The sequence below is a fragment of the Loxodonta africana genome, chromosome 1, assembly GCF_030014295.1.
Source record: "Loxodonta africana isolate mLoxAfr1 chromosome 1, mLoxAfr1.hap2, whole genome shotgun sequence".
Taxonomy (NCBI): domain Eukaryota; kingdom Metazoa; phylum Chordata; class Mammalia; order Proboscidea; family Elephantidae; genus Loxodonta; species Loxodonta africana.
In genome coordinates, this window is record NC_087342.1 from 85,826,528 (window position 1) to 85,854,240 (window position 27,713).

A 27,713-nucleotide genomic window follows, 5' to 3' on the forward strand; every position below is an offset into this window, starting at 1 on the left:
GGAGCCCTGGTACAGGGTTGCTATGAGTTGGAATCAGCTCAATGGCCATGTTTTTTTTTTTTTTATCTAGGAGGGCCTTTTATTTGATTTTGCAAAGATAGTTTTTCTGGATATAAGATTTCTGGTTGACAATTTTATTTCCTTTCAGCAATTGAAAAATGCCATTTCACTGCCTTCTGTCCTCCATTGTTTCTGATGAGGCGTCAGATCAATCTTACTGGTGACCTTTTGTATGTGACAAGTCGTTTTTCTTTTGCTGCTGTCAAAATTTTCTCTTTGCCTTTGAGTTTCAGCATTTTTACTATGATATATCTGGCTGTGGATCTCTGCATTTATCCTACTCAGCAAAAAGAGCTTCTTGGATATGTAGACTAAAGTTTTCCATCAAATGTGATGTTTTCAGCAGTTACATCTTTGAATATATATATATTTTTTTGCTTGTTTCCTCTCTCCTCTCCTTGTAGAACTCCCATTAATGTGTGTTGTTCACTTAGCGATGGCTTGTTTTTGCCTGAAACTGTTTATTTTTCTCCATTTTGTCTTTTCTCTGTAATTTGGATTGCATAATCTGTATTGATCTATCTTCAAGTTCATTGATTTTTCTTCTGCTAGTTCAAATCTACTATTGAGGATCTCTGTTGAAATTTTTATTTCACCTATTATACTTCACAACTTCAGAATAAATATTTGGTTCTTAGGACTTCTATATCTTTAAAGATAGAAGAAGTACAGCCAGAATGCTCCTTAGAAGCAAGGATGGTGAGACTTTGTCTCACATACTTTGGACATGTTACCAGGAGGGACTAGTCCCTGGAGAAAGACATCATGATTAGTAAAGTAGATGTCGCTGAAAAAGAGGAAGACCATCCATAAGATGGTTTGACACAGTGACTGCAAGAATGGGCTCAAGCATAATAATGATCATGAGGGTGGCGTAGGACTGGGCAGTGTTTGTTCTGTTGTACATAGGGTAGCTATGAGTTGGAACTGAGTCAGTGGAACCTAATAACAACAACATCTCTTTAAGGATATTATGTATTTGGTGAGCCATTGTTATACCTTCCTTTACCTCTTTAAGCATGATTTTCTTTGAACATATTTATAATGGCTGTTTTGAAGTCATTGTCTGCTGCATTTGACATCTGGTAGCTTCTGTTGCCCATTTTTCTTGCTGTATATGTGTCACCATTTCCTGTTCTTTGTGTGTCGTATTTACATACAAATATATGGAAACCCTGGTGATGTAGTGGTTAAGTGCTATGGCTGCTAAACAAAAGGTCGGCAGTTCAAATCCACTGGGCACACCTTGGAAACTTTACGGGGCAGTTCTACTGTGTCCTATAGGATTGCTGTGAGTCAGAATGGACTAAACAGCAATCGTTTATTTATTTATTTGTACGCGTGTGTGTGTGTGTGTGTGTGGTTGTGTGTGTGTGTATGTTGGAACCAACTCTGAGTTGGAACCAACTTGATGGCAACTAAGGACAACAATTTCCCTTATGGTATGAAGCCTCTGATGTCAGTCCTTAGAGGCCTTGGGAATGTTCAAAGCCACTCTGGGAGGACAGTGGTTTTAGCAAGGCTCTCTTTGATTATCTTTTCCTGATTTCTCTGTTAATCTGTCTACTTCATTTGGTATCATACAAAGCAGTTAAGCCCTACTAATTGCTGGCTGATTTGATTTATTGTTTTTCACAACAACATGGGATATAAATTGCTCCACAGTCTAATCCAGTTCTGAAGGGACAGTTTCTGAGGCTACTCCTTGAGGCTTGTTGTGGTACAGGACTGGGCAGTGTTCTAGTCTCTTGAACATAGGGTTGCAATGAGTCAGAATCAAATCTATGGCACCTAAAAACAACATGGCCCCAGAAGGCCTTTTCTTAGCTCTTTCCTTTTCTCTCTCTGGTAAACTAACTGGCCTACAGTTTAGTATGTTGCTCTCATAGAACTTCCAGCTTCCCTTTAATAGCTTATGATGAAAAATCCCCTTTATGTTTAAACTTTACCATACTCTGTTTCAGATAAAGTCGGTTCCTTCGGGCACAGATTCTGAGGTCTCTGATCTTACGGGTTTTCTCTGCCCCTGCAAAAGCTTTGAGCCATTGTTCCAAAGATGGTGAGTGTGAATGGTATCACTTCTTTGTGCTGGCCTGGAGTGGTAGCCTCTCATCTTTTCTGCTTGCCTTTCCCAACGTTGGGCCTCTACCGTACAATGAGCTCGGGGGAGCGTTATTGAGATCCCAGTATTCTTGGCCTGAAATGCCTGTGGTATCTCTTCCACTGTATGAGTGAGGCCTGGGTGGAGGAGGGGAGCCCTTGACCTCAGGGCCATACTCATCAGGGATTTACCCTCAGCTGGTGGCGTTGTAGTTAAATGCTATGGCTACTAACCAAAGGGTTGGCAGTTTGAATCTGCCTGGCGTTCCTTAGAAACTCTATGAGGCAGTTCTACTCTGTCCTATAGTGTCGCTATGAGTTGGAATCAACTCAACGGCACTGGGTTTGTTTTTTTTGGTTATTCAGAACTGGAGGTAATAACAAATGCCGAGAACCTGCCCCCCCACCCCAAGTGAGGTACCATATCTCAATAATCAACATCATCACAAAGAAATATTGAAGTTGTCAAGGATTTCATTTTACTTGAATCCGCAATCAATGCCCTTGAAAGCAGCACTGAAGATATCTAACAACATATTGTATCGAGTGAATCTCCTGCAAAAGAACTCTAAGTTGTTGAGTAGAAGAGAAGTCGCTTTGAGGATTAACACGCCCCTGACTCAAGTCATTGTATTTGTAATTACCTTATATGCATGCAAAAGCTGGACAATGCATAAGGAAGAACGAAGAATAATTGTTGCCTTCGAATTATGGTGTTGACAAAGAATATTGAATATAGCGTGGACTACCAGAAGAACAAACAAATTTATCTTGTGAGAAGTACAGCCAGAATGCTCCTTGGAAGAAAGGATGGTGAGTCTTTGTCTCAGTACTCTGGAAGTGTTATCAGGAGGGACATCATACTTGGTAAAGTAGAGGGTCAAGAAAAAGAGGAAGAATCCCCAGTGAGATATATTGACACCGGCTGCAACAACAGGCTCAAACATAGCAATGATTGTAAGGAGGGTGCAGGAGCAGGCAGTGTTTTGCTCTGTTGTACATAGGGTCACTATGAGTCAGAACTGACACCAGAATACCTAAGAACAACAACAACATAGATGTTTCATTGGATTATGGGTCTGTGGATCTCCTCACAGTGCCATTGTAGAAGTGCTATTATAATTTGTACAAGTGTCTTTCAAAGTCACAATTGAGTTTAAAAACTTTATAATTCAGAATATGAACACAGGTGTTAGTTTCAAAAAATTCTCAAAAAAGATTTGAGAAAAAGTACATGTCATGAATTTCAGTATAAAATTCAGTCATGGATAAACTCATATACAACAGGATCCAAATAAAGCCATTAATACACATAGGAAAAGACTCCTTTTCTCAATATAAAATAACTTTTTAGCTTTTTCCTCCAAGAAAATAAGGGATGCCTTCACAAAGAAAACATGAGATAATATCATGAAAAGGCACTGTGAGGAAAAATAAATACATAAACATGTATGACTCAGTGGCTGCAACAATGAGCTCAAGCATAACAATTGTGAGGATGGCGCAGGACCAGGCAGTGTTTCATCTGTGGTACATAGGGTCGTTATGAGTCGAAATCAACTCGAGGGCACCAAAAACAACAACGAACATAGATGAAAATTTTTTCAATTCTATTCTAATCAAGAAATGGAAATTGAAAAGTTGAGCTTTTTTGTTTTTTTCTCCTAACATGTTGGCATATAGTTAAGTGATTGTTATACACAGATATTGGTGCATATATGCAAAAATGGCCAATGTCATAATCTGTGCAGAGGCATGTAAACTTTTTTTCTGGAAGACAGTTTGCTATTAACTTTCACATTTAAAAACGTATAAACCTTTTGAACCAACTTTCACTAACTTCATTTCTTGGTTTTTATCCTGCATGCATATTTACATGACTTTCCAAAAATATATGTACAACACTATTTTCATATAAAAAATTCAAAAACAACATTAGTAATCATGAAGGAACTTCTTAACCAAATATTTCATACATTTAACGGACCTACACAAATAAACATGCACTCATATGGAAGCATGATCAAGATACATTGTTAATTAAAACAATAGATTGTGTGACAGAGCATTGTACACAGCGTATTTCATTTGTATGCTGTAATGGCATATTTTCCATGTACTTGTGGAAACAACATTAATTTCTTTTGGGGGAATATGCCTTGGGTTAGGTGGGGTACATAGTTAACTTTCACTTCACATTTTAATAACTTATCCTTGAACCTGCATTACTCAAAATAAATTAAAAAATTGAAAATAATAAAACACAATTTATTTTGACTTTCCTGCTTAGGTTTGACCATGAAACAAACTTCACATCGTAAGGAAAGTATACTTTTATATTATTTGCAAATCATTAATTGTATAACAAATTAGATGCATTGTTTATGATGCATAGATTCTACCTTTGACTAAAGTATATTACATTCCACAACTTCAAAACTACCCAGCTCCCCAGATTTCTGATATCATAAAATTAAAATTATTACTTTAGTATTTCTTTGCAATTCCCAAGCAATTTAAAATCAAATGCAACCTTTTGCCATCGAGTAGATTTTGACTCATAGAGACCCTGAAGGACACTGTAGAGCTGCCCCATGTGGTTTCCAAGCAGCAGCTGGTGAATTTGAACTGTGGTTAGCAGCTGAGCTCTTAACCACTGCGCCACCAGAAGCAATTTAGTAGATTAAAAATAAATGAATTTTTAAAAAATAAAAACAGATTAAGCAATTAAAATGACTTCAAATTATACTCTTTATAATTTTAGAACCTCATTTTAGTTGAAAAAAAAGTATCATCTCTCCTAGATTATTTCATATTTTTTAAATTTAAATTTCAGTTTTTGGCATATATACTACTTAACCCACTTTCACACTGATGGCTTGTTCATTAATTAAGCTTATTTTGTCTTCTTAGAGAAAAAGACTAGGTGTTTTCTTTTTTTTAAGAATCTTTGATAATTCTTCATAAGATCATAGATATAATGAAGATAAACCGCTAAGAAAAACACTCAAGGGCTTTGATTTCCTGTATTTGCATACGTTTCCCCATGATTTCTAAGTGAAAGGAAGACATAATTTGACATTCCTTTATTGAGTATTTGGCTTATTTACTCTTATGGATTTTATATTGTAAAGGTGTGAGAAGGGAAAAACAGAAGCACACTTGGGAATATTGAAGTACCAGTATTATGCTTCTATCCTTTGCTATTCACCTTTTCGGTAGTTTTTCCCTAAAAAAAAATTTTTTTTTTTTTTAAAGTTTTTCCCTACTCCCTAAGAAATTGAAAAATTGGTTTGACCATGCTGTCCCTCTGTGTAACTAGGGATTCTGAATAAAGAGACTAGTATTTGTTGTTTAAAATCCAGGGAAGAGCAAGGGAGATTTTCACTTAAGCAATTATTTACAAGAGAGGAATATGACCCAAAGGATCTCATTATAAAGTTGAACAGAGTTACCAGTATTCATGATATCACTTTCTCCACGTCCCAGAGGATTCTGTTACTTGGATTTTAACTGCTCCCAATGCAGTTTGAAACTATTAAACATTTTGAATGAGTTTCATAATAGTCCATACAGCAAAATTACCCCTGATGTGTTCTCTCTTAGAGAAAGACCATAAAGAACTGATTATTGTTCATAATGAAAGTGAATCAATTAAAACTCATTCTCATGTCTTCTTTCCTTTTCACATGCCACATAGTGATCAAAGCAGCATTAGGAAGTAAGAAGATCATAAGAGACTTGCAATCATTCAGCGCCACTATCTAATAAGCCCTTTCTCCAGTGTAAGGTCAGCTTGTTAAATGGCAACAATGTCCCTCCAGAGAAGGCTGAACAGAAGGCTCTTGAATAATATTTTGCTACACTGCAGTGTTTCTTAAAGAGATTTTCCTCTCCCTCAATTGTTATACTCTGATTTAGTCATTTTCTAATATACTTAATATTTTTTGTGTCCTGTTTAATAAATCTCTTCCTATTAAAAATTCACAAACACCGTTAAAAGCCATATTGCTTTACCTTTCACATTTGTATCTGTGATCCATTTGAAATTGATTTTTGTATATGAAATCTACATATTTTTCCCCTCTGTGAATATCCATTTGATATGGAACCATTTTTTGAAAAGACCATCCTTTCCCTACAGCAATGCAACGTCACATTTTTTGTACACTGGCTGACTGCATATGTTTTAGGTCTGTTTCTAGGCTATATATGCTGTTCAATTGATCAGGTTGTTTATGCTTCATAATGTTTGCTGGAAGTTTAGTCATCATCAAGCTAAGGAAGTTTATTTCTAGATATTATTTTTCACTTTTATGTTGTCAGTGTCATGGATTTCAGTAATGGAATAAGTGGCGATTTATTTCCAATGTTAATCTACCTTAAATAGTTGAAGTAAACCCACTTGGTTGAAATGTGTTATTTTTTCTTCTTCTTTATTTCAGGATTTGATATACTAATGTTTTGTCAAGAATTTTTGAGAGATATTGGTATATGATTTTCCCCACTTGTAATAATACCCTTATAATGTAAGGAATGATATCCTTATTCAAGATCATGCTGGCCTTAAAAAAGAGTTGATACATATGTCGCATTTACTTACTACCCATTTATGAACTTGTTGGATGAACACAAAAATTTGATATCAGGGTTGACTTTTTAACATTATAATCATATTATTCTTCGTATCCAACTTACTACTACACTTTATTTTGATAACATTACTTTGAGAAGGCCTTGATTAATGCATATAATAGCTCCAATAGAAATATATTTTAGTGAAGTCATTTGGCATATGTAATGGATTGAATTGTGTCCCCCCAAAATATGTGTCAACTTGGTTAGGCCACGTGTGGTTGATCTCAATTTTGTGATTTTCCTATGTATTATAAATCATAATCTCTGCCTGTGGTTAAAGAGGATTAGGGAGGGATGTAACACCCTTGCTTAGGCCACATCCCTGATCCAATGTAAAAGGATTTTCCTAGGGTGTGGCCTGTACCACTTTTTATTTCTCAAGGGATAAAATGAAAGGGAAACAAGGAGAGAGTTGGGGACATCATACCACCATGAAAACAGCACCGAGAGCAAAGTGTGTCTTTTGGACCTGGGGCCCCTGTGTGTGATATGCTCCCAGACCAACAGAAGACTGATGACAAAGACCTTCTTCCAGAGCCAACAGAGAGAAAGCATTGTCCTGGGGCCAACATCCTGAATTTGGGTTTGTAGCCTACTAGACTGTGAGAGAATAAATCTCTCTTTGTTAAAGCCATCCATTTGTGGTATTTCTGTGCTAGGAATACTAGATGACCAAGACAGTATGTATATGAGGGGTATTTAAAGAAGGTGGACGGAGATGGCAGCAGTATTTGAGATCTGTACAAAAATGATTTAATCTTAATAGGAACAGATTTGTCAGTCATAGGTAAAAATTTAAACATAGAATATTGAAGTTATATATTTTCGTTACATGATAATGGCAGTATAAAGATTTTTGTTGTTGTTATGTGCCATTGAGTCATTCCAATTCATAGTGACCTTATGTACAACAGAACAAAACACTGCCCCGTCCTGCGCCATCCTCACAGTGGTTGGTATGATTGAACCCATTGTTGCAGCCATTATGTCAATCCATCTTGTTGAGGGTCTTGCTCTTTATTTGGTGATCCTCTACTTTACCAAGCATGTGCTTCTTCTGGGACTGCTCCCTCCTAATAACAAGTCTAAGGTATGTAAAATGAAGTCTTCCCATCCTCCTTTATAAGGAGCATTCTGGCTATACTTCCTCCAAGACAGATTTATTCATTCTTGTGGCAGTACACACCCAAATCCCCATACCCATTACTGAAGAGTTAATTCCAACTCATAGTGACCCTATAGGACAGAGTAGAACTAACTTCCCCTTAGGGTTTGCAAGTAGTGCCTGGTGGGTTGGAGCTGCCAACCTTTTGGTTGGTAGCCAATCTCTTAACCAGTGTGCCACCAGGGCTCCTGGCATTTCAGGGTATACTCGATATTAGGTAAACAATAATTTCAATCAAACTTTTGTAGAATGCTCCTCTCCCTCCCCATTAACACAACCCTTGGGCTTCCTGAAACCTGCTTTTTAGCCACAGTTGTAGACAAATTGTCAGAGATGATAATCAGTGACATTGAAATATATTTTTAGCTTTTTTTTTTTTTTATAAGATTCAATAGTTGACGATGAGGGATATAGAGAATAAAATATTATAAGCAAAATGTTTAGGTATTTTTCTCTCTCTCTCAGGTGATGCCTACAAAATAACTACTCCATTTTTATAACTAAAGGTTGTTGTTGGGTACCGGTGGTTCTGACTCATAGACTACATGTGACAAAGTAGAACTGCCTCATAGGGTTTTCTAAGCTGTAATCGTTATGGAAGAAGATCACCAGGTCGTTTTCCTTATAGACACTGGGTGGGTTCAAACCATCAACCTTTCATTTGACAGTTGAACTCTTAACCACTGTGCCACCAGGGCTCCTAATCTAAAACTTAGACAGAACCAATTTATGTACTGGAAATTTTGGATAGAAAGATGTTAGTGTCCTGTTGTTTCTACAGAAACTTTTCCAATGAGCCTCTTCATGGCTTCCTTGAACTCCTTATTCCTTAGTGTGTAGATCAGTGGGTTTAAACTGGGAGTAATAATGGAATAAAAGATACTGAGAAGTTTACCCTCATACTGAGATGGACTGTTTCCTGGTTGTATGTACATGTAGATAACAGTCCCATAGAAGATGGATACCACAAAGAGATGGGAAGAGCACGTCCCAAAAGCTTTTTGCCTTCCTGTGCCAGATTTAATTTTGAGTACAGCTATAGCAATGAAGCCATATGAAACTAGAATGAGAAGAAGTGGTGCAAGGAAAACAAAAAAACTCAATGCAAATAAAGTTTCCTCCATGGCTATGGTGCCTACACATGCAATCTTGACCATAGCAGAGATCTCACAAAAATAGTGATCCAGGTGGTGGTTTCCACATCGAGGAAGGCTCATGGCATAGGGGGAAAGAATCATGCAATTAGTGATCCCAATTCCCCAAGTTATGGCCACCAGGCCTTGACAGAGCTGGGGGTTCATTATGGTCATATAGTGTAGAGGTTTGTAGACAGCATTGAACCGGTCATAAGACATCACAGCTAGAAGCATACATTCAACTGTGAATAGTGCCACACTAGCAAAAAGTTGAAAGGCACAGCCACCAAAGGTTATTTTCTTGTCTTTACCCCAGATGTTGACCAACATCTGTGGGACTATATTTGTGGTGTAAGAGAGATCCAAGATGGCCAAATTTCTAAGGAAAAAGTACATGGGGGTTTGGAGACGTTCATCCAATAATGGCAGGAAGATGATGGCTGTATTTCCCATCAAGGCAATGGTGTAGAAGAAAAAGACAACCCCAGAGATGATCATCTCCAGCTGAGGCTGTCCAGAGAATCCAAGGAGTATAAATCCACCAAAGTAACTTTCATTGATCATTTTTTCCTGTTTCTTAGTATCAGCTGTCAAAATAGAGCATGTTTGAAGATATAATGAATATATTTATAAACTATAGTGTACTTTCCTAGGAAAAAGTACATAACAAAATCTCATTATCATTGTATTATTTTATCTTGTTATTCAGCTAGGTCTAAAATTTATTCCCAAGGCATTTTCCTATAAGGTCCATACTCTTAATCACTTTCAGGTTTAGAAATATGCTTTTGTCTGCTTCTATGCCAAGGTAAAAATCTGCAAAATTTTCATAGGAAAATCTTGAGGAAAATGCCTGGGTGAAACTGGATGAACTTCTCTTTTATTGATAAGGATTCTGAGAAAGGGGGCGGGAAACTATAACAAATTATTACATCTTCATCAAAGGGTTCATAGAAAATACAGATTCTATGACTCTTGTTATGCCCTTTTTCTAATACTTAAGCTGCGTAAGTTCAATCCTTCTGTCCACATTCACTCTGTTATTTAAATGTTCTTCCTTATATTTTCACTTTCAAACTCTTCCCTTTCATCTCAAAACTTGTATTTCTAGATATTATCTGCTTTTCCAATCCCCAGAATCAGCAACCTAACTCTCTCATTGCAAATGCTGTCTTTCCATCTGCACTTTTTTTTTCTAAGTGTACTTTAGATGAAGATTTACAGAACAAACTACTTTCTCATCAAACAGTACACACATTGTTCTATGACATTGGTTAACAACTCCACATGTCAACACTCTCCCTTCTCAACCCTGGGTTCCCTATTGCCAGCTTTCCTCTTCCCTCTTGTCTTCCAGTCCCTGTCCCAGGGCTGATGCGCCTCTTCAGTCTTGTTTTGTTCCATGGGTCTGTTCAATCTTTGGCTGAAGGGTGAACCTCAGTAGTGACCTTATTACTGAGCTGCAAGGGTCTTCGGGTGCCATACTCTCAGGGTTTCTCCAGTCTCTGTCAGGCCAGCAAGTCTGTCCTTTTTTCTGAGTTAGAATTTTGTTCTACATTTTTCTCCAGCTCTGTCAGGAGCCCTCTATTGTGATCCCTGTCGGAGCAGTCAGTGGTGATAGCTGGGAACCATCTAGTTGTACTGGACTCAGTCTGGTGGAGGCTGTGGCAAATGTGGTCCATTAGTCCTTTGGACTAATCTTTCCCTTGTATCTTTAGTTTTCTTCATTCTTCCTTGCTCCCGAAGGGGTGAGACCAGTGGAGTATCCTAGATGGCCGCTCACAGGCGTTTAAGACCCCAGATGGTACTCATCAAAGTAGAATGTAGAACATTTTCTCTATAAACTATGATATGCCAATTGAGCTGGATTTTCCCTGAGATCATGCTCCCCACAGCCCTCAGCCCAGCAATTTGTTTCCTTAGGGAGTTTGGATGTGTCTGTGGAGCTACCATAACCTTGCCTTGCACAGGTTGTTCTGGCTTCCCCAGTATTGTGTACTGTCTTACCCTTGACCAAAGTTACCACTTATCTATTGTCTACTAAGTGTTTTTCCATCCTCACCCCTCTCCTCCATCATAACCATCAAAGATTGTTTCTTTTTGTATGTAAACCTTTTAATGAGTTTTTATAGTAGTGGTCTCGTACAATATTTGTCCTTTTGTGATTGACTTACTTCACTCAGCATAATGCCCTCCAGATTCACCCATGTTAGGAGATGTTTCCCGGATTCATCTTTGTTCTTTATCATCGCATAATACTCCATTGTGTGTACGTACCACAGTTTGTTTATCCATTCATCTGTTGATGGGCATCTAGGTTGTTTCCATCTTTCTGCTATTGTGAACAATGCTGCAGTGAACATGGGTGTGCATATATTTATTCATGTGATGACTCTTAAGTCTCTAGGATATATTCCTAGGAGTGAGATTGCTGGACCATATGGTATTTCTATTTCTGGCTTTCTAAGAAAGTGCCGTATAGTTTTCCAAAATGGTTGTATCATTTTGCATTCCCACTAGCAGTGCATAAGAGTTCTGATCTCCCTGCAGCCTCTCCAACATTTGTTATTTCCTGTTTTATGGATTCGTGCCAGTAATGCCAGGATGAGATGGTATGTCACTGTGGCTTTGATTTGCATGTCTCTAATTTTCCATGTGCACTTTTGATTTCAATTTGTTCATCTTCTATGGGGAGTCCCTGGCTGGTGCAAAAAGTTAATGGGCTTGGCTGCCAAGCACAGTTGGTTTGAACCCATTCAGAGGTGCCTGGGAAGAAAGGCCTGGACATCTCCTTCTGAAAAATCATCCATTGAAAAGTCTTTGGAGCACAGTTCTACTCTGATTAACATAGGATCACTATGAGTTGAATTCAAGTTGATGTCTACTTTCCCCCGCCCATCTCCTATGGAGTAGTTCTTTTTAACAGTTTATCCATTTCTTATAGTCAGTCTCCAATAATCTAATCATTATTTTCCCTTTCCCGCAGTCTACACAAACACAGACACACAGAGACACTAGTTTTAGAAACGTTGCATTGAAAATGTCAAACCTTTTCAGAAGGGGAAGTGTATTATTTTTATGTTTATAACCCTGATGATTTTCCTCAGGATTAGTACACAAAAACTATCTTATAAACATGTAATATTTGTTAAAGGAAACTTTGATAACAACATTTCTTTCCCTTTATATCTAAAGTAAGTAGTATTTCTTTTCAAAAATCAGTTCCCAATACTCAACTGTAAATGGTCTCTGAAGCACATAAATGTGTTCCTGGTTTCCAAACCAGTGTCTCTTCTAAATTACTCTTCTGTTTGACTTCTCTGCAGCAGACTGATTCTTTCAGTATTGAAGCAACCCTCTGCCTTCATACGTACTTCTTTTTAGTGAGCTTATCACTAGTATTTTCCCCACTGCACTTTCCATTCCTTTCCTTCTTCTACCCTATGTCCATCTCTGAAGTTCTCTAATTAGATATAATGTCCTTCCTTTCTAACTCATTTCCTCTACCACTGTGGCTTCAGTTACTAATTTTACATGTAACTAACCATTATATTTCTTCTGACCCACTCTTCTTTTGTAGCTATAGATTTACAATCTTAGCTAATTGCTGGGCATTTCCACTAGATTTTCCAGCTGTAATCTCCCACATTACATATATACAAAATTGAGTTAATTATATTTTATATCTTAAAACATGTTTCTCATAACCCTTTCACACACTTATAAACTTTTTATTCATATCCACCCTATAGATGCTTTAAAAAAACACCCCCTAGGCTCATAATAAATGTTCGTTAAAATGAATTTATGAATTTGTTTGGCAGAAACTAAAAACACAAATAAATAATCATTTTCATTTTAGATCTACACTTCATTAGAAATCAAGCTGGGATGATTTCCATTTTCCCAAACTTTGAAAGAAGGAAAATTGGTATAAAATCTAAAAAGTTTTGTGCAAAAAAAATAAAAAGGGTGAAAGTTTACAGAGCAAATTAGTTTCTCATTAAAAAATTTGTGCACAAATTGTTCTGTGACATTGGTTGCAATCCCTGCAATGTATCAACATGTTCCCCTTTCTGTTTCCATCTTGGGGTCTCCATCCAATGTTCCAGTTTTCTTGTCCTTTCCTGCTTTCTCATCTTTGCTTTTGGGCAGGTGTTGCCCATTTCTTCTCATTTACTTAATTGATCTAAGAAGTATGTTCCTCATGTGTGTTATTGTTTGTTTTATAGGCCTGTCTAATCTTTGGCTCAAAGGTGTACCTCGGGAGTGATTTAAGTTCTGAATTGGAAGGGTGTCTGGGGGCAACAGTCTTGGGGGTTCCTCCTGTCTGCCAGACCAATAAATCTGGTCTTTTTTCTGAATTTGAATTTTGTTCTACAATTTTCCCCGCTCTGTTTGGGACCCTCTATTGTGATTCCTCTCAGAGTAGCTGGTGCTGGTAGCCAGGCACTATCTAGTTCTGGGCTCAGGCTGGTGGAGGCTGTGATTCATGTGGTACGTTAGTCCCTGGGCCTAATTTTTTTCTTGTATCTTTGGTGTTCTTCTTCCTACTTTCCTCAGGACCAGATGGGACCAAGAGATGTTATCCTAAATGGCCTCTCACTGGCTTTTAAGACCCCAGATGCTCTCACTAAAGTAGGATGTAGAATATTTTCTTTATGAACTATGGCATGACAATTGATGGCCCCAAATTTTATACAATTTTCTGTTTGAATTTGAGAATCCTATAAAATACTTTCAAGACAACATAATTTCTTCCCCCACTTACCCTGTTAAGCTTAGTGGGCTCTTCTGTGCAGATGATTTACTCAAGAATTATTCTGGAGAAAAAAACAAGTCTAACTTTTCTAAAGTAAGAAATGTTTCCTCTTCTTTGTACCTAACCAAGACTGAGAATGCAGTTCTCCATTACTTATGCCATTTCTCCCTCTTGTCACTGGGATCCTACATGATCGTGTCAGTAGGTAGACCCTGCCTCTCATCTCTCCCCGTCATGGATCCACCTAAAAAGAATCCTCCTATTTATATGATTCTGTAGGGAAACATCTTCAATATGAAAGATAAGTAAGTAAGTTTCACTAAACAACAATGATGAAATATGCTGAGTCTGGGAACACCTTTGGGACAGTTGGTAATATCATTACAATTAATGTGAATTGTAAAATTACAGGGATAGAAAAAATTCTAAAAATCTCCCAGAGGAAATGTTATGAATTGCCATAGATAACTGACCTCTCAATTTGTGTGAAAATTAAAATAATCATGATTGTTATTGTGTACCATGAACACACACAGTTACCATTGAGTCAATTCTGACTCATAGCAACCCCATGTGTGCCAGAATAGAACTACTTCATAGGGTTTTCAAAGGCTGATTTTCTGGAAGGAGATCACCAGGCCTTTCTTCTGAAGTGTCCCTCTTGTCATTGGGACCCTACATGATTGTGGCAGCCAACCTGAAAGTCAGCAGCCAAGTGGGTTAAGTGTTTGTACCACCTAGAAACTCTGATTTTTATTATAAATTATGTTAATATGAGTTAAACAATTACAATAGTGTTTTACAAGTCACAACACATTTTTATATTTTCTTTCACCAATAAAATACTTTTATGAGGTAGGTATCTTTATTCTCTTTCATATGGAAGAGCACTGTATGTCTAGAAGCTATAGACTATCACAACGTAATGCAGGTAATGGACAATACAGGTGAGGCATGCAAACCTACATATAATAATGATTCCAAGTTTTATTTTTTCTAGTGCATGTACTTATTTATAATCTAAGCTTTCAAATACATTTTAATAACGATGAAATTCTTGGTTTCTGCAAAGAAGGCACCTTTAGCAGTAGGTGCACCCCATAGTGGTGTACCAGAGACATTATTACAGAGAGGAAAGGTGGGGGTGTTGGGGTATAATTGATAAACTTATGGCAAAAAAAAGTATTATGTAAAAATTTGCCCCTTACTTTCATATAGATCATGTCAAAAAATACATCAGACCCTTTTGAGAACACACTGCTCATACATGTTTTTGTTAGCTGTTATTGAGTTGGGCCTGGACTCATGGCAACCGCATGCACAATGGAAGGAAATGCTGCCCGGTCCAGACAGTTGTGATCCACAGGGCTTTCACTGGCTGATTTTTGAAAGTAGCTCCCCAGCCTTTCTTCTTAGTATGTCTTAGCCTGGAATCTTCTTGGAAACCTGTTCAGCATCATAGCAACACAGAAGGCTCCTGACAGATACGGGTGACTGCATATAAGATTCATTGGCTGGGAGTCGAACCTGGGTCTCTCACATGGAAGAGGAGAAGTCTACCACTAAACTACAAGTGTCCCTTTTCAATCAAATATACCTTTGTAATTGCCATTTTGTAAATACATGTTCCTCTCCACAAAATTTTGGCACTTTGCGTTGTGGAATAGCTTTAGTAATGTGATCAGAGAATGCAAGCCTTAACAATGATTCTAAGATTATTTAAAATGAGATGTTAAAATTCTAGTTAATGTGAAAAATCATTACTTTCCCGTGTGTTTTGAGAAATCACCTCAAAACAACAAGGAAAACAAACGAGCATAAAATGCAAACTTCATTAAAGAAGGCGGCCTCTGAAACAGAGATTCCCAAACAGAAAATAGAAAAATGTTTTGAAAGAAGTGAAGGTGAAGCAGTGTGGGCTGATACAGAAAGAAAATGCTCACTGCTGCAAATAGTTTCAAGATCTTTTCTCTTTGAATGCAGCCTGGGAATAAACCAACTGGCCCTCGTTAAAGCAGGAGGAACAGGGGATGAAGAATATCAATGGAAGAGCACTTAGACCTGATTTGACTTCTAGCATAAGCTAACGAGAAACCACAGAGGTGAGGTATATTTGAAAGATATGTTAGATCAGTGAAAAGAAGCATTACTAGACCTAGAATTGACCTAGAAAATCTCAGTTAACTGTATATAAAAAAGCTAAAAGAGCTCACTTGGACACATATGCCAGGGTAAGAAGGAGCATTCTTATGGCTTAAAACATGGACTTGGCTCTTCCCCAACACAAATATTCCCAAATTAGTTGTCCCAGGAAAGAAATATCAACTTATATAAATATGAGTAACGAAAAACAAATGAGTTCCAGGTAATAATAATAATCATAATAAGAGGCATGAAAGGGTCAGATAAGAAATACATAGCAGACAAACGCTCACTTCATCTTATACTGTTTTGCAGGTGATGAGGATTGAGAACTACATCTAATTAAAAAAGAAAAACATAAGGAAATAACTAACTCTATGAGGCCAAAAAACAGAACATGAAGACAAGAACTCATAGAAGATATGGAGACAGAATGAGATGAACCATAATGTACTATAGTTCAGGAGAAGAAACAGAAGAAAAAGAAAGAAATAAAACCAAATTTAAGAGTGGAAAAAAAACACACACAGCTGAAAAAACTTTAAAGTAGAATGAAGACAAGATTAAAAGATTGAATAAAATGAAAATGAAATGAACTAAAGTATGAGAAAAGTGAGAAAATTAGAGTCATTAAAGTTTATCAAGGTGATTAAATATATGTGTACTTGGAGTTTATGTGCAAATATAATTAAGACGAAAGAAGACATCGGTCTACAAACTGAAAAAAGATCATTTTGAAATTACTTGATTTCAATGATCTATTTGTCAACCAGGTGGACTTACCAGTCATCTGGGGGAGGAATACTATGATATGTACTAAGGAAAACGACAGGACAAAGTTGTGTTTACTCCAGAAAAGCAAGGTTAACATTTGAAATTCAGGCAATATTAGTCACCACATTGAAGCAATAAAATTCAATAAAATCAGGAAAAAATAGTCACCTGATCACCTCTGTAGAGGAAGGAAAAGTGTTTGATAAAGTTCAGCTCCTGTTTATGAAAGTGAATGCTCAGCACTTGAAATAGGGGGAAAATGTCCTTAACGCAAACCTATAACAAATCATTAAACTCAAAGGTGAAATCCTGAAAGTTTTCCTCCTCAGTCTGTGAGAGAGAAAAAGACGACCACTGTCACCACTTCTAATCAGTATTGTACTGGAGATCTTGATTAATGCAATAAGGAAATAAATAAATAAACCTAAAAAGAAAAGCATTAGAAAGGAAAAAATAAATTGTCGTTATATGTAGAAGACGTGATAGAATACATACATTGTTGTTGTCATTAGGTGCCTTTGATTCGGTTCTCACTCATAGTAGTGACCCTGTGTACAACAGAACAAAACACTGCCTGGTCCTGAACCACCCTCACAATTGTTGCTATGTTTGAGCCCACTGTTGCAGCCACTGAGTCAATTCATCTTATCAAGGGTTTTCATCTTTTTCGCTTACCCTCTCTTTTGCCAGGCAGGATGTCTTTCTCCAGGGATAGGTCCTTCCTGATAACTTGCCCAAAGTACTGAGATGAAGTCTCACCATCCTTGCTTCTAAGGAGCATTCTGGCTGTATTTCTTCCAAGACAGATGTTTGTTCTTCTGGGAGTCCATGGTATATTCAATATTCTTCCACAATTTGAAGCCTCCATAATTTGAAGCCATCAATTTTTCTTTTGTCTTCTCTATTCATTGTCCAGCTTTTACATGTTTTTGAGGTGATTGAAAATACCATGACTTGGGTCAGACACACCTTAGTCCTTAAAATGACATCTTTATTTTTGAACACTTTAAAGAGGTTTTTTGAAGCAGATTTGCCAAATGCAACGTCATTTTATTTCTTGACTGCTGCTTCCGTGGGTGTTGATTGTGGATGCAAGTAAAATGAAGTCCTTGACAACTTCAACATTTTCTTTGTTTATCAATGCTGTTGCTTATTGGTCGAGTTGTGAGAATTTTTGTTTTGTGTTGAGGTGTAATCCTTACTGAAGGCTGTAGTCTTTGATCTTCATCCGTAAGTGCCTCAAGTCCTCTTTACTCTCAGCAAGTCATCAGCATATTGCAGGTTGTTAATAAGCCTCCCTCCAATCCTGATGCCACATTCTCCTTCGTATAGTCCAGGTTCTTGTATTATTTTCTCAGCGTAAAGACTGATTAAATGTATTCTTTTAGATTATGTATGTAAATATGGTTAATTCTTTTAGATTCTGGTGAAAGAGGGAACTTTACTAATTTTATGAGTCCAGCATAGCCTAGATACAGATACCCAGAAAGGACATTAGAAGAATGGAAAAATGAATCTAATTCACATCAGAATCAAAGCAAAGGAGAAAAAACTCGTATGGTCTCCTCAATACATGGAGTTCGATAAAAGTCAATATTTATTCATGCTAAAACATTCCATCAGTCTAAGAATGTAAGGAATCTAAGGAATATACATCTGACAAAAAATGGTGTTAGGATTGAATTGTGTCCCCCCAAAATATGTATTGTAAATCCTAACCCCTATAGCCATGAATGTAATCTCACCCGGGAATAGAATTTTCTCTATCATGTTAAAGAGGTCATATCAGTGTGGAGTATGTTTTAAACCCAACACTTTTTAGTTACAAAAGGAGCAGACTAGGTACAGAAGCAAGGAAGCACAAATGGGGAAAGATTGATGCCACATGGAGATCATCAAAGAACAAAAGAAGAGAAGCTGAAAGACAAAAGGATTTTCCCCCAGCCGGACAGAGAGAGCCTTCCCCTAGCGCCAGCACTCTGAAACCAGACTTCTAGCCACCTAAACTGTGAGAAAATAAATTTCTGTTTGTTAAAGCCACCCACTTGTGGTATTTCTGTTATAGCAGCACTAGATGACTAGGACACGTGCAAACATGACACCTATCACATTCATTATATAGCAATAGTGAAGTAAAACCTCTGTTTGATTAGGAATAAGAAGATAAGGATGCTCACAGTTACTACTTGTCATCATTACTGGTCTAGTTAGTGCAGCAAGTTAAGAGAAACAAAAGTTATATAAATTGGAAAGAAAAAATAAAACTTATTTTTCACAGATAACATTGTTGCATACGTAAAACAAAACAAAATAAACACACACACACACAAAACATTGCCATCGAGTCAATTACTACTTACAACAATCCTATAGAACAGAGTAGAACTACTCCATAGAGTTTTGAAGGCTGCAAATCTTTATGGAAGCAGACTGACACATCTTTCTCCTGCAGAGCTGCTGGTGGGTTCTAACTGCTGACCTTCCAGTTAACACCCAAGTGCTTTAATCACTGTGCCACCAGGCAGACAACCTAAAATAATCTATAAATAAATTGTTAGAATTAATAAGTATGGTTGCCAAAATCTGAATACAGGGTCAATACATGAAATTAATTTTATAATTATTTTATATTCTACCAAAAGTCAAAATTGAAATTGAAAAATTTAAGGATACAATTTATGATAGAATAAAAATGGATCAAATACCAGGAGGAAATTTCACAAAAATAGATTTGAGACATCTAAATACAAAACTATAACATTGTTAAGATAAATTTAGAGGGCTTAAGTGAAGGGAAGAGTCCCTGAATAATGCAAACAGTCATGGGCTCACCTGCTAACTGAAAGGTTGGGTGTTGGTGTCTACCTAGAGGCACCTTGGAAGAATGATCTGGTGATCAACTTCTGAAATATCAGCTTGTGGAAACCCTATAGGGCACGGTTTTACCCTGACACACATGAGGACACCATGAGTCAGAGTTGACTCAATGGCAACTTCTTCTTTTTTTTTTTTTTTTTTGTGAATCCAGAGCATATAAATCCTTCATAATATTAAAAAGAAAATAGGAAAAATTGGCAAAAACTTGAACAGGTATATCTCAATGAAGAAGCACAAATGGCCAAAATATTTTAAAAACGATGCTAATTTTTATCAATAATCACAAAAATTAGAATCATCATGCACTTCAACTAGATTGGCTAATATTTTTAAATATCTGACAGAATGAAATATTGATGAAGATGTGGAGCAACAGAACTCAGTGATGGCAAGCATGTAATCTCGTACAACTACTTCAGAAAATTTTGACAGTATTTTAAAAAGCTGAGTACAGGTATACTGAGGATAGAGATTATCTCTGTTTGTCTACCTACCTACCTACCTATCCATACTTCCATCCATACTTCCGTCCGTCCGTTCTTCCATCCGTCCGTCTGTCCATCCGTCCAACCAACCATCTATCCATCCATCTCTTTCTATCATCTATATCTTGAGAGAAATACATGCAAAATGAGCCAAAATATGCACATAAAGATGTCCAAAACAGTATTTTCTTAAGTGCCAAAAACTAAAAAAAAAAAAACAAAAAACTAATGTTCGTGAACAGTAGAATAAATTATGTTTGGAATACTGCAGCAATAGAAATGAGTGAAGTTGCAGAAATACTCAATACATGGATAAATCTTAAAAAAGTGTGATGTTATTTGAAAGAAGCCAGACAAAACAGAAACCACTTATATAAAATTTCAAAAACATTAGAGTTATGCTATATTATTTAGAGATCACATCTGTAAAGCAATAAAAGAAAATGAAATCTAAATATGTAAGTACAATGTTTACTGTTGAGTGGAGAGGATGGAGCACTTTGGGATTCTCAGCAAATTTTTCTAAGACTTGAACCAGGTGGGTGTTAACCAAAAAAATAAAAAAAAGAAACCCATTTCTGTCAAGTCGATTTCGACTCAAAGGTGAAAGTTACATCAGCGTATTTAACTGTAAATTGTCAAGCTGTACACTCACGTTCTTTGAATCTGAAAAAACCTATTTTATATATTATTTATATATATCTTCCTCTCTTCTGTTTTCTTTGCTCTATTTCTTAAACACTTGTTCTTTGCATGTGGAATTCCAGAAACGTGGAGTTCTTAACAGTTCTAAAATACTAACTACATACTCAGAATGCTGAATGTCTCTCTACTGTAGACATCTCAGAACAACTGAGAGTATTGCCATCATCTGGGAAGCTGGGATGAATTGAAAAGCCACTACAGACCTTAAATAATTATAAGCATCTCAGAATTCATGATGCTTCAAAGGGCTATTGAAAAATTTTTACTTTAACTTCTCCAGTGGGAATACCTAGACTTCAGAATTCTCTTAAATTCATGTTTTTCACATTTGAGAACTACAAGAACAAAATATGATATTCCTAATTTTTTGCTTTATTTAAGCTTCCAGGTTTCATGAGAGAGAGGGTATGAGAAATAGAATGATTCATTCTAGCATTTTTTAAACTTCTTTATTGTGAATAAAAATTTATGACAGTGTAATTACCATGATATAGAGTAAGAGATGGAGAAAGAAAAAAAATAATATTGGCTACTACACCAGAAACATAAAGGACTTGTTTCTTAATTTCCTTTTAAAGGTTGCTTATCATCGATGTATAGAAACCTAACTGGTATTTGTGTGTTGACCTTGTATCCTGGTACTTTGCTAAATTCATTTATTAGCTCCAGTAGCTTTCTCATGGATTCTTTCGGAGTCTTTTTTTTTTTTTTTATAGGATCGTATCATCTGTGGAAAGGAATAGTTTTACTTCTTCCTTCCTTCCTTCCTTTTTATTTCTTTTTCTTGCTTATTTTCTCTGGCTAAAACTTCCAGCACAATATTTAATAGAAGTGGTGACAGTAGGCATCCTTGTCTTATTCCTGACCCTAAGCAGGTATCATCGATTGAATTGTGTCCCCTCAAAATGTGTGTCAACTTGGTTAGGCCATGATTCCCAGTATTGCGTGGTTCTCCTTCATTTTGTGATTGATATAATTTTCCTATATGCTTTAAATCCTAATTTCTGCCTTTGTTTAGTGAGGCAAGATTGATCATGTCGAAGAGGACTAGGGTGGGGTGTAACCTTCTTGCTCAGGTCATACCTCTGATGCAATGTAAAGGGAGTTTCCCTGGGGCATGGCCAGCACTACCTTTTATAGTACAAGACATAAAAGGAAAGAGAGATGTGAGCAGAGAATGGGGGAACTCACATCACCAAGAAAGGAGACCCAGGAGCAGAGCTTGTCCTTTGGACCTGGGGTTCCTGTGCAGAGAAACTCCTAGTCAGGAGGAGATTGATTAGAAGGATCTTCCGCCAGAGCTCACAGTGAGAGAAAGCCTTCCCTTGGAGCCGAGGGCCTGAATTTGGACTTCTAGCCCACTAGACTGTGAGAAAATAAATTTCTCTTTGTTAAAGCCATCCACTTGTGGTATTTATTAATAGCAGCACAAGATGACTAAGACAGAATTTGGTATTGAGAGAGTGGGGTGCTGCTCTTAACAGATACCTGAAATGTGGAAGCAGTTTTGAAGCTGTGAATGGATGGAGGACTCAGAAGGAAGGGAGGAGAACAGTTAACACCAGAGGTGACAAGATGGTGAGAAGCAGTAGCAAAGAATAGGCAGCAGCAGAACCAGGAGAGCAGTGTGAGATGGCACTGGAGCCAACCCATTGAGCGTGAGAGCCGAGTGCGTTTGCACAGGAGGCTTCCTGGCAGAGTGGGGTGCCTCCAGGCACTTATTGGTGAAGTTACAGAGCTTTGGAACACTTGCCCCAGCAGGACAGGTGAGGCCCGAGGGCTGAGAGGCCAAAAAACCTGGAAGCAGAAGCTGAAGAGACAAGGAACACACGAAGCTGAGCTGTCTCAGTATCAAAGGGTATGGCCTTAACCTCTGGAGTTTCAAAGGGTGGAGCCATGGCCTCTGGTGTTTCCAGGAATGGAGTTGCCACTCAGATGGACTAGGATAATGTTGGGCCTAAAGCCAAGAGAGCAGAATTGCCGTCCCAGTGGGCCTGGAATGAGGTGCTGAAGCCCAGGGTCAAGGGATCTCCATTCAAAATCTAGAGATCAATACCTAGAGTCTGAAGGGCAGAACCATTGTGTAAATTGTTTCAGAGAACAAGGACTATATTCAAAGCCTTGAGGGCTAATGTAATGTGTTCTGTGAACTTGCTTGGTGCCTGTTATGTCTTCTTTCCCTCCAGTTTCTCCCATTTGTAATGGAAACATCTAGCGTGTGCCTGTTCTGCCACTGTACTTCGAAAGCAGATAACCTGTATTCTATATTACACAAATGAAGAGGAATTTTTTGAATTTTGGACTTGGAGTTGATTTAAGACTTTTGCTATGATAAGATGAGGTGAGTATGTTTTATATATAGCAAGGACATAAATTTTGGGTGGAGTGTCATGGATTGAATTGTGTTCCCCAAAATATGTGTCAATTTTGTTAGGCCATGATTTCCAGTACTGTGTGGTTTTCCTCCATTTTGTGATTGATATAACTTTACTGTATTTTGTAAATCCTAATCTCTGCCTGTGATTAATGAGGCAAGATTGGATCATGTTGGAGAAGGTTAGGGTGGGATGTAATAGCCTTGCCCAGGTCACACCCCTGATCCAAGGTAAAGGGAGTTTCTCTGGGGTGTGGGCTGCACCACCTTTTATCTTACAAGAGATAAAAGGAAAGAGAGATGTAAGCAGAGAGTGGGGACCTCACAGCACCAAGAAAGCAGTGCTGGGAGCATAGTGCATCCTTTGGACCCAGGGTTCCTGCACAGAGAAGCTCCAAGTCCAGGGGAAGATTGGTGAGAAAGACCTTCCCCCAGGGCAGAAAGAAAGAGAAAGGCTTCCCTGGAGCTGATGCCCTGAAATTAGACTTCTAGCCTACTAGACTGTAAGAAAATAGATTTTTTTTATGCTAAAGCCATCCACTTGTGGTTATTTCTGTTATAGCAGAACTAGATGAGTAGGACAGGGAAAGCACTTGGTCTTTTGCCATTGAATTTGATGTTATCTGTGGGTTTTTCATAAATACCCTTTTTCAGATTGAGGAATGCACCTTCTATTCCTCCTGTGTTGAACAATTTTATCACGAAAATGTGCTGGATTTTGTTAAAAGCTTTGTCTACATCAATTAAGAAGATCATGTGCTTCTTTTCCTTTGTTCTATTAATGTGATGTAGTATGTTAGGTGATTTTCTAGTGCTGAACCATCCTTGCATTCCTGGGATAAATCGCCCTTGACCATAGTGTACAATCCTTTTTTTTTTTTTTTTCCCAAAATTTATTTTGTTGTTGTTGTTGAGAATATACACAGCAGGGCATGCATCAATTCAACAATTTCTACATGTACAATTCAATGACATCGATTTCATTCTTCAAGTTGTGCAATCATTCTCACTCTGCTTTTCCTCCCCATTAACATAAACTCACTGCCCCCTATGTTTCCCATCTAAACTTTTGAGTTGCTGATGTCAATTTGATCCCATATAAAACCCATATAGATAGTTCTTAAAAGAGCACAATGCTTAAGTCAGACATTCCTTAACAGTGAAGCAAAATTATTGTTTGGTTTTTAGAAGTCTTTATGGGTATTTTTGGTTTAAGGTTTATCTCACAGCAATAGTTTTAGGGGTTCATCCAGCATCCATGGCTCCAAAAAGGCTGGATTCCATGAGAATTTGAATTTCTATCCTGTAATTTTCACCATTTTGATCAGGATTCTTCTATAGAATCTTTGATCAAAATGTTCAGTAACAGTTGCAGGGTACCATCCAGTTCTGGTCTCCTGGCAGAGGAGGCAATTGTTCATGGAGGCAATTAGCCACACATTCCATTCCTTCCTCCTGTTCCTGACTCTCCTTCTGCTGTTGCTCCAGGGAAACAGAGACCTGTTGTTGTAACTTGGATGGCCACTTGCAAACTTTTAAGACCCCAGGCACTATGCAAAGAACTAGGAGACAGAACCAAAGCTTTAAACATATTAGGCCAGTTACCTGGGATGTCCCATGAAACCATGACCAAAAACCTCCAAACCGAGAAACTAAAACCCTTGAGGTGTTTGCTTGTGCATAAGCAGCTTCAGAAGCTGCACCTTTTTTGTTGTTATTGTAAATACATCTATACAATTTTTATACGCTTTTGACTTAGTTTGCTAGTATTTTGTTGAGGATTCTTGTATCTATGTTCATAAGTGATATCAGTCTGTAGTTTTCTTTTTTTTTTTTTGTGGTATCTTTTCCTGGCTTTGGTATCAGAGTAATGCTAGCCTCACAGAGTGAGTTAGGAAGTGTTTCTACCTGTTCTATGTTTTGGAAAAGTATAAGAAGGATTGGAACCACATCTTCTATAAATGTCTGGTAGAATTCCCTATCCGGTCCTGGACTTTTCTTTTTTGGGAGGTTTTTGATTACTGATTCCATTTCTTCACTTGTTCTAGTTCTGCCGAAATCTTCTATTTTCATTTTAAGTCAATGTAGGAAGCTTATGTATTTCTAGAATTGCTCCATTTAATGTAGAAAATTTAGTTTGTTAGCATGCAATTGTCCATGGTATTCTCTTATCCTCTTAATTTCTGTAAGGCCAGTTGTAATGTTCCCACTTTCATTTCTGATGTTATATATTTGTATCTTCTCTCTTTTTTTCTTTGTCAGCATAACTAAAAGGTTTGTCGAAATTATTAATCTTTTAAAAAACCAGCTTCTGATTTCACTGATTCTCTCAATTGTCTTTAAATTCCCGATTTCATTTACCTTTGCTTTGATCTTTGTTTTCTCCTTTCTTCTGTTGCTGCTGTGAAAAAGAGTTTGGTGTTTCCTCAAAAAGTTAAACATCAGATTACCGTATGATCCAGCAATTCCACTCCTAGGTATAAACCCAAAAGAATTGAAAGCAGAAATGCACAGAGATACTTATACGCCAATGTTCATTGTAGCACTATTCACAAAGTCTTTACCAGTGACATTGAGCACCATCTGTGGCTCTATATTTGTGGTATACGTATTCCTGAAAATGGGAGAGGTAAAGCTGTTATACCTTAAAACAGTGTGCTATAAGAACAGATTTTCGCCTCACTGAATGTATGACAATGATATTTAGTTAGCATAATGAAAGGAGAGTATTAGAATTAAATTGATCAACTTCAATATAACTGGGGTAACAGCCAATGCATCAATGAAAGTTATTTTTAATGTTGGCACCACAGTTAGCAATTTAATTTTAAATATGGGTTTTTGTACACATGTTGGCATGTATTAATTATCCTATAAATACACTGAATTTTACTGTATTTTTTTCTAAGTATTTTCCCTCGCTTATGTGAAGATTACAAAATAAGTGGTTTACATTTAAAGGTTGGAAAGGGCCAATTTTCACATTGGAAATTGCTGGAAAAAATAGTTAGTGTCCTGCTGTGTCCATGAAATGTTTTTCTTTTCCAATCAGCCTTTTCATGGCCCCCTTGAACTCTTTATTCCTTAGTGTGTAGATCAATGGGTTCAAGCTGGGGGTAACAATGGAATAAAAGATACTGAGAAGTTTACCCTCATCCTGATTTGGACTGTTTCCTGGTTGTATGTACATGTAGATTAGAGTCCCATAGAAGATGAATACCACAATGAGATGGGAAGAACAAGTTCCCAATGCTTTTTGTCTCCCTGTTGCAGATTTGATCTTGAGTACGGTTACAGCAATGAAGCCATATGAGACCAGAATGAGAAGAAAAGGAACAAGAACCATAAGAAGGCATACAACAAATGTGGTTACCTCTATGGCTGTGGTGTCCACACATGCATTCTTCACCATGGCAGATATTTCACAAAAAAAGTGGTCTAGGTTGTGGTTTCCACATCGAGGAAGACTCATGGCATAGGGGGAAAGGATCATGCAACTAATAACACTAACTAACCAGGCCATGGCCACTAAGCCATGGCAGAGCTGTGAGTTCATTATGGTCATGTAGTGCAGAGGCTTGCAGACAGCGTTGAACCTGTCATAAGACATTACAGCTAGAAGGATACATTCAACGATGCAGAGTGTGACATCATTGAAAAGTTGAAAGGCACAACCACCAAAGGTTATTCTCTTGTCTTTACCCCAGATATTGACCAACATCTGTGGGACTATATTTGTGCTGTAACAGAGATCCAAGATGGCCAAATTTCTAAGGAAGAAATACATGGGAGTTTGGAGATGGTCATCCAGGAAAGACAGCAGGATGATAGCCATATTTCCCATCAAGGCAATGGTGTAGAAGAAAAAGACAACCCCAGAGATGATCTTCTCCAGTCGAGGGTGCCTTGTGAATCCAAGAAGTATAAATCCATTGAAGTAGCTCTCATTGATCATTCTTTTTCTTTTTTTTAAATAGCCATTCTGAAGATGGAATAATCAACATGTTGGAAGGCACAGTGACTATATTTACGAGCTTCATTGCCAGATGAAAGTCAAGTATTGCATTCAAGGTGTAGATATTTTTTTTTTACTACCAAACATATATAAACATTTTTTTCATCATCTAGATAATGTTAAAAACTTTAAACTGTGGTAGTAAAAGTTACAGATTATAGGATAGTTTTTTGAATATCAAATGAAAAGTCCAAAGTATGTTATAATGAATAGAATGGTTGCTAAAATCTGGAAATCTGTATCAATCACTGTAGTATGTAAAAGGAAACTCTGTTAAATTTAATATCATTAAATGTCTTCTAATGTCTGGCTCTTTCCTGGAAGAATTTCCTCCAATAACATAGCAGCTGTGCATGCTTAAGGATGCAGAATTCAAATCAATAACTTCTCATTTGATCTTTTTTATTATAATTATTTTATGTATCATTCTACTAAGGAGCAAAGCCCCATTAATATTGAATAAAGCAAAGGGAATAACTT

General features: G+C 37.3%; 2 protein-coding genes across 2 annotated transcripts; both read right to left on the reverse strand.

The window, feature by feature from the left end:
- Positions 1 to 8,721: 8,721 nt before the first annotated feature.
- LOC135232806 (olfactory receptor 2W1-like) lies at positions 8,722 to 9,663 on the reverse strand. The gene has a single exon (XM_064293968.1). It carries the CDS (start codon positions 9,661 to 9,663, stop codon positions 8,722 to 8,724), a length of 942 nt encoding a protein of 313 aa, XP_064150038.1.
- Positions 9,664 to 26,225: 16,562 nt separating this feature from the next.
- On the reverse strand, positions 26,226 to 27,286 carry LOC100660925 (olfactory receptor 2W1-like). The gene has a single exon (XM_064293975.1). The coding sequence runs from the start codon at positions 27,171 to 27,173 to the stop codon at positions 26,226 to 26,228; it is 948 nt and encodes a 315-aa protein (XP_064150045.1). The 5' UTR covers positions 27,174 to 27,286.
- Positions 27,287 to 27,713: the final 427 nt, after the last annotated feature.